General features: G+C 39.4%; 1 protein-coding gene across 1 annotated transcript in view; it reads right to left on the reverse strand.

The window, feature by feature from the left end:
• Positions 1-306: 306 nt before the first annotated feature.
• slit3 (slit homolog 3 (Drosophila)) overlaps positions 307-13,194 on the reverse strand; it is a 241,607-nt gene continuing 228,719 nt past the window's right edge. The window contains exons 34-38 of the mRNA XM_085468616.1: positions 4,736-4,890; positions 4,112-4,272; positions 3,381-3,538; positions 2,755-2,960; positions 307-2,653 (exon numbers count right to left, since the gene is read on the reverse strand). Of these exons, the coding sequence (XP_085324742.1) occupies positions 2,406-2,653; positions 2,755-2,960; positions 3,381-3,538; positions 4,112-4,272; positions 4,736-4,890 (928 nt within the window). The 3' untranslated portion in view covers positions 307-2,405. The remainder of the gene's footprint in view (positions 2,654-2,754; positions 2,961-3,380; positions 3,539-4,111; positions 4,273-4,735; positions 4,891-13,194) is intronic.

Consider the following 13,194-nt stretch of genomic DNA (forward strand, 5'->3'; position numbering starts at 1 on the left):
TTCATTGTCAATAACTAATAACTGAGGTGCTTTATTTTGTTCAGAATGAAAAGCTAAGCAATCAGTATCAGGAGACGAAGATGTGCAGTGGGTAAAAGGAAACGAGGGGACAGTTAAAGGCTGGAACTGCTGTAAAAATGAGGATAGAAGCTAACAAGTAGGAAAATGAAAGGGGATAGGTTGTGAATGAAGGAGACACTGTGGGGAAAAGATAATATTCTCTTGAACATTGGAAGAAAAGTAGGGAATGAAAGGAAAATGTTCATAGTGAAGAAGCAAGAAGAATAAAAGTGTAGAAAATCATCATTTTAACACTGTTGCAAACCTTTAATAGCAGAGCTGTAAATTTACTGATGATGCTTTGCCTCTGTGTAAACAAAGCAACATTGTATAAAGTAAACAGTACAGTAGTAGTTACATCATATTAATACTTTTAATTGTGTTAGTCAACTGTGGGCAATAAGAAACTGCACAGGTAATGTATTTGTGTTCAGTTGTGTTGTTGTTTCTTGCGTGTAATCAGATTCTCTTATGTGTCAAACTGACTGAAGCTGTTTTTAGTTGTGATGGTGGAGGTTTGCTATGATCACACCGGAGCAAATTACATTTTGGTCAACAAGAGCACATAATAGTTTTTAACCTCCACCTACAATGTCAACACTCAAATTAAAACCATTATTGAATTACCAAAATCTTCACCTTTACAATAAAATGATTCCTTCCATATGCATTTTAAAGCAAATATTGGTTCTTGCATTATATACTGTTATTGTAACACAACAAATGCTCTATTCTTATAACAGAGGGTAAAACACAGAAATTGGTACGTGGTACTGCAGTTTCACATTCATCACAAAGCTATGAGGCACTTTCTACAGACAATCTTTCAAACTGAAAGAACTGCCACGTGGTTAAGGCTTTATATTACTTAATTTGAGGTTTTTATATTTCCTAGGACCTTAAAATACGATCTAATTAAGAGATTAGGGAGAGGTATACCACGTAAGGCCACACATTTATTTTGATTGTTGTTATGGACTGGTGTGAATTGCTACATGTGACACTATGATGCTTATTTATCCAAAAACAATTCAGTAGCAGCTGTTGAAAATATTGCAGCAAACCTTTTGGATTTCAACACAGGCACATCAAAAGTAGTGAACTTGCATAAATCAGCAACATTTTTCAATGATTTCTGACATCCTTATCTGTTAAGGCAAAAACATGTGACTTTGGTGTATTGTTGTTATTGAAACAGTTTGTCCTTGTTAAGCATTAATTGAATAGCAAACAGCGAGAATTGGCGTATTTGCTATTTATACCAAGTTTGACATCTCACATTGCAGCATTTGTTATGGGTGTAAAAAAATACCTCGGAGCCCAACCAGCTACACTCAGTAAGTGACTCTTGAGAGAAAACTTCTTGTTATTTAAAAGGATAACTCAAAAAAGATGTCTTCCCGTCTCCACTTGTGTATGTTTTAAATCTCAGCAGTCTAACTCGAACAAGTTCAGAGTGAGCATAATGCTGAATTTACAGCATGTTTTTCATTATTATTGATTTCTATGGGAATTTCTGATTCATAACATTTTCCAATGAATAGCAGATGCCTTTCCAATTTAATGTCAAACCTTATGTGGCTCCAAGTGTGGCGTGCAACAGCAAATAAGAATGACACAATATTAGAGCAAACTGTTAAATCATCTCTGTGAAAAGAGTCTTTTATGGGAACTCACATGTGAGGATAATGTCCATTATATAGAGAAGCAGGTTAGCTAGGCACATACAGTTCGCTTTTAGCCTCCAAGAAGGACTTCAAAAGCCTGCCACCTTTTCCTTTGTGTGGAATCAACAGAGCTCTTCTTCTTCTCTGCTCTTCTCTCCCAGTGTCCCACACATTGGCACTCACATTAACATCATGCAAATACACTTAGAAGATATAAAATTCATTGGGTTAGGGTAAATATTTATATAGATTTACACATATATAAATTCATATACTTTTAAGGAATGTTAATCTATTTTGCTGTGTACTTCTTACAAGGTAAAAATAACATTTTTATACTATGCAACACATTATATAATCAACATATTACAAAAATCAGTCCTTTTATCATCTTTTAGAAAAAAAAATCCATAATAAAAATAACTTCTATGTTTTTTTCTCACTTATATCTTACAATATATTTTCTCTCTGTCAAAACACACACACGTGTCCCATTTTTGTTTCTGTTTATCGTTTCTCTTGGCAGCAAATTGGCAGCGGTCAAACAAAATGTGGAAATTAAAAATTGTGTCATGCTGGTGCTCATCAATGTGGAAAATTCTCCGAGCGACAACTTCGTTGATGTGTGGAATTCACAAAAAGGCGGCGGTGAGTGCTGCAAAACAAACTGCTGTGCTGTTACAACGGACATTTGGAGCAGCCGCATTCCAGAGCGGTTTCCATCTCCTCTGAGTACGAGGTGCCGTCTGTGCAGCGGAAAACCACCTTCCTCCGTCTGGTCTTGGTGACGCTACAGCAAACACCAGGTGAAGCCTGGCAGGATCTGGAACAGTCCATGCGGGGAATCTTGCTGGTGGACGTGCATGTTCTTAAGGGTTGGTGGCGCTTCAGCTGTTCTCTTACCATTTCTCCTTGACATGTGATTTCTGCATGTTGGTGGCGTTAAAAAAAAGCACATTTTAAATCATAATATGCTCTCATTCTCGGCAAATTTCCGTTTCTTCTTTTTATAATCTTTCAGTGTTACCTGTGTCACAAATAGGCCCGGTGAACCCTGGCTGACAGTGACAGAACGGCTCTCCCCTTTCTGACACCCGACACTCCCCACGCCCACAGCGAACCCCCCTGCATGCTGGAGGCTCCTGTCGTCGGTTACAGAACTGACCCTGATAGCCTTCATTACACTGGCAACTGTAAGACTGACCCTTGGGAACACACTGGCCATGAGAACATCTGGAGAAAGAGCAGAGCAGAAGGAAAACATGTTACAGGAGAGAATTATGCTGGGGTTGGAAAGTGGTTTCATCCATGGTTGCTTTAAAACCACTAAACCCACATGATTTCAAAATCTATACTAAACAGATACCTGGCTGGCTTGTATGACAAAATGGCATTAGAAACATCACAAACAGGTGGCAATTATTCATTTTATATAACAAACAGAAAATAAAGCTTGACCAGGGAAATTTTGCTTCTGTGTGTGGTCAAAGGGTCTGACACGAGGGTTTCTTTCATTCTCCTATCAGTATAACTTAGCAAACTAAACTAAAACTGTTACAAAATGCACGCTTTACAGAATGTGTGCCCCTATGAGTTTGTAATTGCAAGTTAAATTCACACCTCACATTCAATGTCTCTGCCATTTTGGCTTACCTGTTGTTCTGACAGGGGTTTGTGCCTGTCGTCTGGTCACACAGAGCCCCACTGCGTCCAGGAGGACAATCGCAAGTTACTCCCGTCTCCCCTCCTTCTCTACATGCACCCTGTGCACAAACACTGCACGAATGACACCCCGCAAGAATGCCATCACCCTAGTGACAGAACATAAAATGAAGAAATCACTGTTAGAAACGACAAGCATGGAGGTAGGTGGCGCAACCAGAGAAATGTTTTGATGTTGCCTTAATGCTGCAGCCCTTCAAGGGTCCAGATTAAATATGTTTCCAAATTGGAAAGACAGCGTGTATACTTTTCCATAGCAGCTGCTGACTTTGTTGAAGTGCCTTAAAACTCATCAGACTTCTACTGTGGCTTATATTATGAAAGTGAACGCTTGCTTGGATTGGATCCTTGCTCCGAACCCAAAACAGAACACTGCTGTCATAAGGTTTTTCACTATGATTTTTTACATGGTATTTCAGCCAGATGTCCTCTTACTATTGCCAAACATAACTTTCTTTGATGATATGTTGATAGGCGAACTTACAGGACAGAGTTACGGGATTATGAGTTACAAAACCAATGTAGGCCATAGAGTTCTCAATAAAACCTTCAAGGTTTCTTAACAGCACTGAATGAACTTATGATACTTTAATTTTATTTTAACATGCTACTGTGCGTTCTAGTAAATGCTGTGGAATCTATGCCAGCCGTTGAGTAATTACCTTGCCCTCAATTCTTTGTAGCTGTCCTGCTCCTCTGGATCTATAACTCAGGTCTTGAGGCTCCCCATTGATCTGGACATTGTGGACGCAGCCACTAAAACCCTGAGGGGATCGTTCAGGCCCTGGACGCAGACCTGAGGCCACGACCTGGGATGGCACTCCTGGGAATTGGTGAAAATAAAACCAGAAACAGACAGAAATGAGCAGTAATAACAATGGAAAGTATAGTATAATGTTTGATTAAGATATTTCCTTTATTGGTTTCATTCTGGCTTGGCTTACACTGAAATACAGTGTAAAAAACAACAAGGATACAGCATTGCAGCTCTCACTATTGCACAATAACAGTATGTCTCTCTTACTCGAGAAAAAAGGAGTTACTGTTCTCAGAGGCGTGTCTACCCTCTTTCTTGAAGAAAAGTTGAATAAAAACAGTTTTCCACTTCCTTACCACAACCCTTGCTGTGATTTAGTGTGTGTTAGTCTGCGTGCGCGTTTGCATGTTGTGTGTGCCTATACGCGTATGTACCCATGCGCTGCACAGCAAACAAGAAGTAGGGTAGGCCAAAGTAACATCTGTGTACCGCAAATGCATCGTGTTTATGAAGAAATGCGTGTGCGTACCTCCTATGTAAAGCTGGGTGTTGTGGTCGACGGAGGGCTGGCGTGCCAGCTTTCCCAGGCTCTTGTTGGTGCTGTTATCCACCACTAGGCTCAGTGAGTGGTTCTGAATAAGCAGCTCAACTGTGTGGAAAAGCCCGTCATTCACAGACTCAACGCTGTAACGAACGCACAAATGCACACAAACAGAAAAAAAAGGACATAATTTCAGTACGTGCATGATTATGATAGATTACCGTTGCAAAAACTGTTAGAGCAAATTGGAAAAACAGACCCAAAACAGACTCCAAACATTTTCGAGTCAAACTATTTTTTCTTTGTTTTGTTGTGTTTGCAAATCGACCAACCTAAATGAAAAAGAAATTAGGGAAATCTGTGTCGAAATGCTATCCCGAGACATAAAACACACTGATTACATCCTCAATATTGTGTTACTGTGGAAGGGATTATAATGTGCGCTTGATCTATTTCATGATTTCCTAACATGGGGGTTGAGGCCCAGTACTTTCTAGCAGCACATGGGCTTGTTTGTTCTGATGAGCTCAAGCCTTGGGGCAAAACCGGATTCTTACAATTTAATAGCCGGACTCAACCAGTTTGGACCATTGTGGTAAAGTTCTGATATTTTTTGGAAGAATAAATGTTTCCATTGAAGAGAAGTCTGCAAAGAACTAACATTATGACCTTTTGCACCACGTTTGACCCTGGGAGGAAAGTGTATGTGTTCTTGTGTGAATGCGTGTGTCTGAGATTCTCTGCTAAGTGGTTTTTGCTGGAGGGGAGACAGACAGCTATAGAGACAGTGGTTTGGCAAAGCTGAGAGAAGGAGAGAGAGAGAGCGAGAATGAGAGACAGGGAGGGAAAGAGAGGTAAATCGCGGGGTGGTAAAGTTGACCGTGCCTCCGCTCAACCAAGTTCTTGCAGAACATCAAAAACAGAAATGAACAAGTGAAGCTACTCTTTCTGCTGGTGGTCTGCTCCAGACTCCCACAGCGAAACATCAGGACAATACTTCCCTTTGTCTGCAACCACTTATTTGCTAACTAGCTAAGGAGCCTTAAATCAGCTGTGATTGACAGCTGTTTATAGAGCGTTCAGATTACAGCGATGTTACATTAACAGCAAATGGAGCAAAGTTTGTGAGTTCTGGATACAGGCCAGTGTGACTTTCATAAAAATGCTGACCATACAGAAGGACAAAAGAACAGTATGCATTACAACATACAGTATAACACATTAACAGGCCTTAAAAAGAATCAAGAATTTATTATGGACTCATTTGCTTTGTCTCCTCACGTGACACTGTCCTCGACAACTGGGTAAAAATTAGGAATCTATTTTTTTAACCAGTTTCTATTAATTGAAAGTGCTAATCTGAGATTTGAATGGAGGTTTTACAAGGACATGTGACTGTCCATCAACAAATGTGAAAAGCATTTGATTGTCATGACATCAGTCATGTTCAGCACGCAGCTAAAAGCTTGTAAAATAACAACTGTAGACTCAGTATAGACACATACATGGTTTCCATTAGGAACCATGTAATTTAATAAAGGCTGAGAACAGGCCTAGTAAACATAGCAAAATGATGGTCTGCTAGCCAGAAAAATCAGTTATGTACCTCAGCAGCCTCCTCCTCAAACCTAACTTTGTATTACTCTAGTTCTTTCATTTTTTGCATTACATATCATTCTCTTCTTTCCTCTTTATTCATCACTTCCTTTTCATTATCTTCTTCCCCATCCACTTCCTCTTCTCTTTTTCTCCTTTTGCTCTGCTTCAATCACCTTTCTAGCCCCAATGTCATTTAACAGTCATTTTTACCCTATTCCTCTTCTAAAGCTTATTTGCTTTCAGTCCAAAAGCTCTTCATCTCATTTTCCCCTCATTTGCTCAACTGCTTGTCTTCTTAAATTAAATGGAGCTGCTCACAAAGCTGAAAACTCTCAGATTGATGTGTTGTTTAGGAACCCTATAAACACATTTTTTTAACACATGGACATGGCAAACACAGCACTGGACTTGTTGTGAAACCAAAAATCCACCAGATGGAAGTAGCTGACTAAAGACTAGCGTGTCTGAGTCTGAGCAGCTGGCAGCGCTGCAGGTGAGTGTATGAGTTTGAATGTTACCAACATTAAACGTCCTTATTTTTTAAAGTGGATATTTTCAATAGCTTGTCCATGATTTGTGTGCCTGCATGTTTGTGAATTATTCTGCAGATTTAAAGTATATAACAGCAAAAAGGTCCTGGGTTTAAATACACTGGCCAGCTCGAGCCTTTCTGTGTGGAGTTTGCATCTTCTGCCTTTGCTTAGGTGGGTTTTCAACAGGTACTCTGGCTTCCTCCCACAGTTAGAAGACATGAATATTAGGTTAACTGATTAATCTAAATTGTAAGTAAACTATAAGTCTGAATGTGAGCAGGAATGGGTGCTTGTCCCTTGGTATTAGCTCTGAGATACATATGCATATTGTCCAGTGTGCGCCCCACCTTTTGCGCTATGACAGCTCGGATAGGCCCAAGCCTGACCATTAATTAAACAGGCAGTTACGAAAATGGATGGATGGATACAGTGCTTCCAAATGTGTGCACAATTATGTATGTTTTAGACACTTCTAAAGAGCACTCTGTTAGCCCTGTGTATTAGTACAAGAAACTGTCCATTATAGAATTCAATAAAAACAAACACACAGCCGTAGCAGATTGAAACTGCTTCTCTCTCTAACTTTCACTGTATTCATCCAAAGCCACAAGGGACAACAATTTCCTGTCAGTCCAAAATCCTGAATGAGCACATACACACACAAATAAACTTCACCAAAAAGAACTTCCCAAACCCCAAAACTGGCTTTCTGTCATATAACAGAGTCTAATACAAACCCAGAAGTAATTACAGGTCATTGACTTTATCTCAAACTGAAAAAACATATTTGGATTAGAAATAACCATGGAGATCCTCTTACACTGTTAAATCTAATTAGCCACTCCTGTCATTTATTACGCTGTTTCTGAAGCACATTTGCTGCGTCTGTATGTGAGCTTGCAAACATGCATGTGTGAATGTTTTTTAACAACTATACATCTACAAGTCTATACAACTACAGTAGTATGTAGTCTTTGTGCAATATCGAAGTATGTTCGAGTGAGCTAACTTGTTTGTGAGACTGTATGTATGTGTGTGTTAAACAGCCCAGTCTGATTACAATGATGCTCAGCAGACACACATCCCAGTTCCATATTGCTGTGGTAACCTCAATTAGCCATTACTGAGACAGCAGCTGGAGAATGGAGCACTCCTTCACTGTTTTCTTTCCTTATTTTTTCAGCTTTCACTAAACCAGGCTGGCCAGTTCAGATGAAATTTGTACTTTTCAGGAGTGGATTCGCTGCGTTTTGATGTCGAGTCTCAGGAATGAGGACTTGTTGTTTCAGGCCTCTAAGAACTCAGTATTCAAATGTCTCAATAGCCTCTGAGAATTTTAAACCTATAATGTTCAAGGATTGTCTGTCTGTTTTAACCACAGCCTTGTGGCCAGATTCAGGTCAGACATTCAGTCACTTTATTCACCCAAATGAAGGTCCAAAATCTTGAGGAAGCCCTGTATCTGAATAGAAACTGCTTGCTATGGTCACTCGTTTGTATGTATGTTTCCATACTGGGTGTATGTGATACGCTGCATATTTAAGTGAGTTACAATTAAGGAACACCTGCACAAAGTCCAACTGTTATGTTACGTTATGCCCTCCAGAAATGATTATGTTTGACATAAGCTCAAATCCATGGCCATTTATAATGCTTCTTCCATTCTTTGCATCACTTTCCCTTTTCTCTTGTTCAACCATCCGTCATCATCTTCCTTCAACACTTTACCTGTCTTTCTTCTGTCTCCTTTCTGCCCACTCATCCATTCCCCTATCCTTTTTTTTCTATGCTGCCTTTACTGCTCGATCCCTTTCTCCTTTCAAGAACCCATCCATCCCTGCACCACTCACTCTGTCACTTGCTGATGAATAACAGTAGATGTGCTCTCTTTGACCTGATGGGAGATTAGTGTGACATTTAGTAAAGGGCACCACATGAATACACAACAAACAGATGCGTTGTGCCCCGTCCCCTGCACAGTGGCATGCACACACAAAGGCACACATTTTCATTTAACACTTTCATCTGGCGCTAATGAGGGCACAGTGAAAGACTTGTACACCTTCCCCTGCCTCTCCTTCTGTAGCTGCCTTCCATCTCGATTTTTTTTTTTGAACTACAAAAAGAGACATTCCCCTCTTCAACACATCCCTTGTATTCATTTCAGTTTAATTATTCCCTCTGGTTTCTGCCTCTGTATTTTTTTAGTGAGGCCTGTTGAAATTCTCCTCCTTTTTGCAGTCCTCAATTTCTTTTTTCCCTTTTTTGCTGTTGATATTTGTGTTGTCTGGACAGGTTTGCTTCTGTCAAAAGGTGCATGCACCAAAAGGCATATGCAGTTCCAATACACTGTGTATGTATGTAAATGTTTGCATTTCTCTAGTATTAGCCACCTCTCTGTTTTAAAGCTAGCCAGTGGATTTTTTTTTAGCTCCATTTTTGTTATGACAAATATTTATCCCACTGATCAGTTGTGATCACTCATAAGTATGGCTAGTCGTCAACCTCTTATACCTATAGTGACCCATATTATGTAGGAGATATATAGTGGTGGTGAATAAGTGCATATAAATTCCTGATTGTATTCTACCAGGTTATCAGGGTGATACAAGTCACTTCTCACCCATCACATGGTAACCTGTGTTCAGCATTGTGAAAGTGTATATTTTAACGCTACACTTTAACAATGCTGAAATGTAACCCAAATGGCGAGTATCAAACTCAAGTCTTGAAGGTCAATGTTGTGTGACTTATTCCACGGCCGACTCTCTTCTCTCCTTCAGCATATTTCTCGAGCTGTGGAAACATCATTCATGATCAGTGAGATGTCACAGCCGTCATTAAACAAGGTGGTAACTGCATACTGAGCTTGCCACTTGGTGAAGCAGGCTGTCAGTGGGTGATATCTAAGTGTGATAGCAATGCATGCATGGCCTCTTAACTAAATTACATGTATGGAAAAATACAGAATGTATAGAAAGTGATTGTGCATGTTTTATGAGGAAAGAGAAATGAAATTATTACATTTGCTATCATTTAGGTTGCACACAATGTGCTTTAATGGCTCTTAGTAATGGTTATTTTAATAGCTATTACTGTAAACTGTAAAATTTGTTGACAAATGAACTCCACAGGGGACCTTACACGTAATCTGTAAGAATCCACAGACGGACTGGTTTCTCATTTAACACTGGTCTGTGTTATCTGGCCATGACTGCTTCATTTCAGCACACTGTGCCAAACTGGCTTGAACATATCGCCCAGGCTCTCTAGTTTCTTCACAAGATAACTAACCCAGGGATCACTCAGAAACATCCCAGGGACTGGCACTGGTTTCTGGCGCTGGCTGTACAACCGCTGTATAGTCAGTGCCATATTTGGGATCTGCCAGAATTGCTGTGCTAAGATTGTGGTGGTTAAACAGTTACGCCATTCTGGACACTATCAGTTCAGTGGTGGCAGGGTGTTTTGTGGTGCCTGCCCAGCCATGTGGTTTGAATTAGTTTACAATGTATTTCTAAATTAGGGGAGATAAGACAGTCAGAGTCATGTAATCAAAAAATGGCAACGCATAGCAGCTTGTGGTAAAATAAGCCTCAGTACTGGAGTTCTGCCTTGTCTCCTTTCAGAGACAGTGTTTACTGAGAGCTATAGCATTGTAGGCTTAGACACGACTTCATTGTATGGATCTTTGTTTCATACTCTGTCACTCCCATATCCGGATTTGTTTTTTCCCATTTGACACTATTTTTTCTGCTTTTTATGTTCTTAAAGTACCGGTATACGTTCTCTCTCTACCCTGTCGTCATCTGTCTCTCTCCACTTTTCTCAGTTGTTCTTGCACTGTGTCTGTCTGTTTCCCTTCCAGGCGTGGCCCATGTCAAGTTAACAAGACCAGACAAGGATAATTCCCTGACTCAGTCTGTGGTTTGCTTTTTCCCTCTGTTCTTCGCCCTCTTTCACTCCATCCCTCGGTCATCCCTCAGTCCTCTCTCATCCATCCTGCAGTTCAGCTGCATTACATGGTCTTTTCATTTCGACGGCTTCCATCCATCTGTTTTACCCCTTCCGTTTTCCTCCTTTGGCGGGAAATGTATTCTACTCAGTTATCTGTTTATTGTGTCGTCTGGTCTTTCATTCATGCCTTCCATCCAGCATCAGTCCATCCATCTGGCTTTCTGGGTCTCTTTCTATCGTTATCAGACTGTTAGCAGATCAATCTGTCTTTCTATGCATCTGTGTGTCTCTGTTGCTGTCCCCTCTCCTAGTCAACCCTTTCAGCCCTGCCTCCATCCCACCCCATCTGTGCCAATATCTAATTAGCTTCATCCCATCATTTTCAGTCTTTCATTTGATCCTTCCTTCCTCTATAATGAGCCATTCCTCTTGTATTCTCCTTGCTTTTCCCGATATGTCATTCATTGTTAAACACAAGCACATATTCTTTTTAAGGTCATATTTGATATATGTGGCTTCCACATGTCACCCTACCCAAAAGAAACAGAATAGCACCACAGAAATCAAAAGATTATACAAATGTCAAACATGATAGTTTAGTAGGTTTTTCTTTCCAACCAAGAAAGAACATCTTTAAATAAAGGGCTGCAGCTCTGAAGCTGAGCTGAATGCCTAACTGTACTGGTGGAGGTCTGGAGCAAAGTTGATTACTATCAATACATGAGTCTTCTGAACAACTGCTAAATATATAACACAGCATCTCTATTGAGCTATGGCCCTCTGTGGTAAAGGCACAGCATGGAAGAAAAAAAAAAACAAAAACTGAAAGATATTGTCCTAAAGGCAAATTCTGATTTTCCACCCAAATGGCGCAGATTGTATACAAGGTTTAAATCGACCCAATGTTTATCACATTGCCTAACCCATATGGAAATCGCATCTGATGAAAAACATGCCATCATATCAGTAGATACAAACACCAAATGTCATATAAATAAAGGAGCATATATTGTCTTTAACAATTTAACTCTACTACAAGCAAAGACTTTCTTGCCTTATTTTGAGATTTAAAATAAATGTAATTAACATCTATCAATTTTAATTTATATAGAACCTGAATTTCTGTTTTTCAGAGAAAAGCAAATCTAAGTTTGTCTAATGACATAGAAGCAAATCAGGCAACAACAACAACAACAATAATAATAATAATAATAAATGTTATTTCTAGGCACCTTTAAAGATCCTCAAGGTAAATTTACATTAGTACAACAAAATAAAAACATGAGGAAAATGAGAACTAATAAAAAAGTACGAAAGTATAAAAGCTAAACAATAAACTAAAGTCAATCTGTATGCAGATTTTACTGTAGGTAGATTATTCTGAACAATTCCTACAAAAATTTGACGGTGTAAATGATTCAAATTTGAAATATCTGATGCAGAGCCAGTCTTGCCCTTGACCTAGTAAACTGTGGCTTAAATTTTCTTCTCCTTGAGTTACTTAAGGGATTTGTAGTATGATGTAATACCTTAATCTTAAACTTAAATTCATTATGAGCGGGCTGCATATTATCAAAAGACCACAGTCTCCTTTTCTTATGACTTTGTTTTTATCCAGAGAAAGTGTGAAAAAAACCCACAAAGGAAGAAAATCACTCAGAATATACAGCAAGGAGAATGAAGAGTGAATGAGAACCCCCCTTACACACACACACACACACACACACACACACACACACACACACACACACACACACACACACACACACACACACACACACACACACACAGCCACACTTTTATACACTGTAATAAGAAATAAAAGTCTAACAGTATTGTATTTGGATTAGCAGCGTGGTGGACTCACCCTACCCTGTGCAGTAAACACTGTCTATGTACAGTAAATATCTGGTCTAATATATGGCGTTTCATTACAAACACCCACGAGCTGTTTTTGATATTATGTAGTAACATAAATACACATATGTTTGTGCTGATGAGCCCACGTTACAACTTGTATAAGATTCTCTGTGTGTTATATATCCAAAAACCACTTGAGGTAATATTGTATGCAGTTTTTCATATTGTAATTTTGACATTGTATTAGCCCTTTCTCCTCGTCTTATATGTGTATGAAATAAATCTATGGATGACATCACCCTCAGTTTATTTTACAGTGCACCCTGTAGCCTTCAGACGTGGAGTTGAAAAAACTTAATTGGCACTTAGTAAGTTGTGTAACAACAGCTTACATCACTAATACTGCTTGAAACAGGATACACTATTTGACGTTGCTTATTTCAGGGTTGCATTAAGTGACTGCTTATTGTATCAAGTGACTTATTATTTAAACATTTG

The sequence above is a fragment of the Copadichromis virginalis genome, linkage group LG2 (genome assembly GCF_057382275.1).
Source record: "Copadichromis virginalis isolate Kocher_CV1m ecotype Utaka linkage group LG2, C_Virginalis_male_GT1.1, whole genome shotgun sequence".
Lineage (NCBI taxonomy): Eukaryota > Metazoa > Chordata > Actinopteri > Cichliformes > Cichlidae > Copadichromis > Copadichromis virginalis.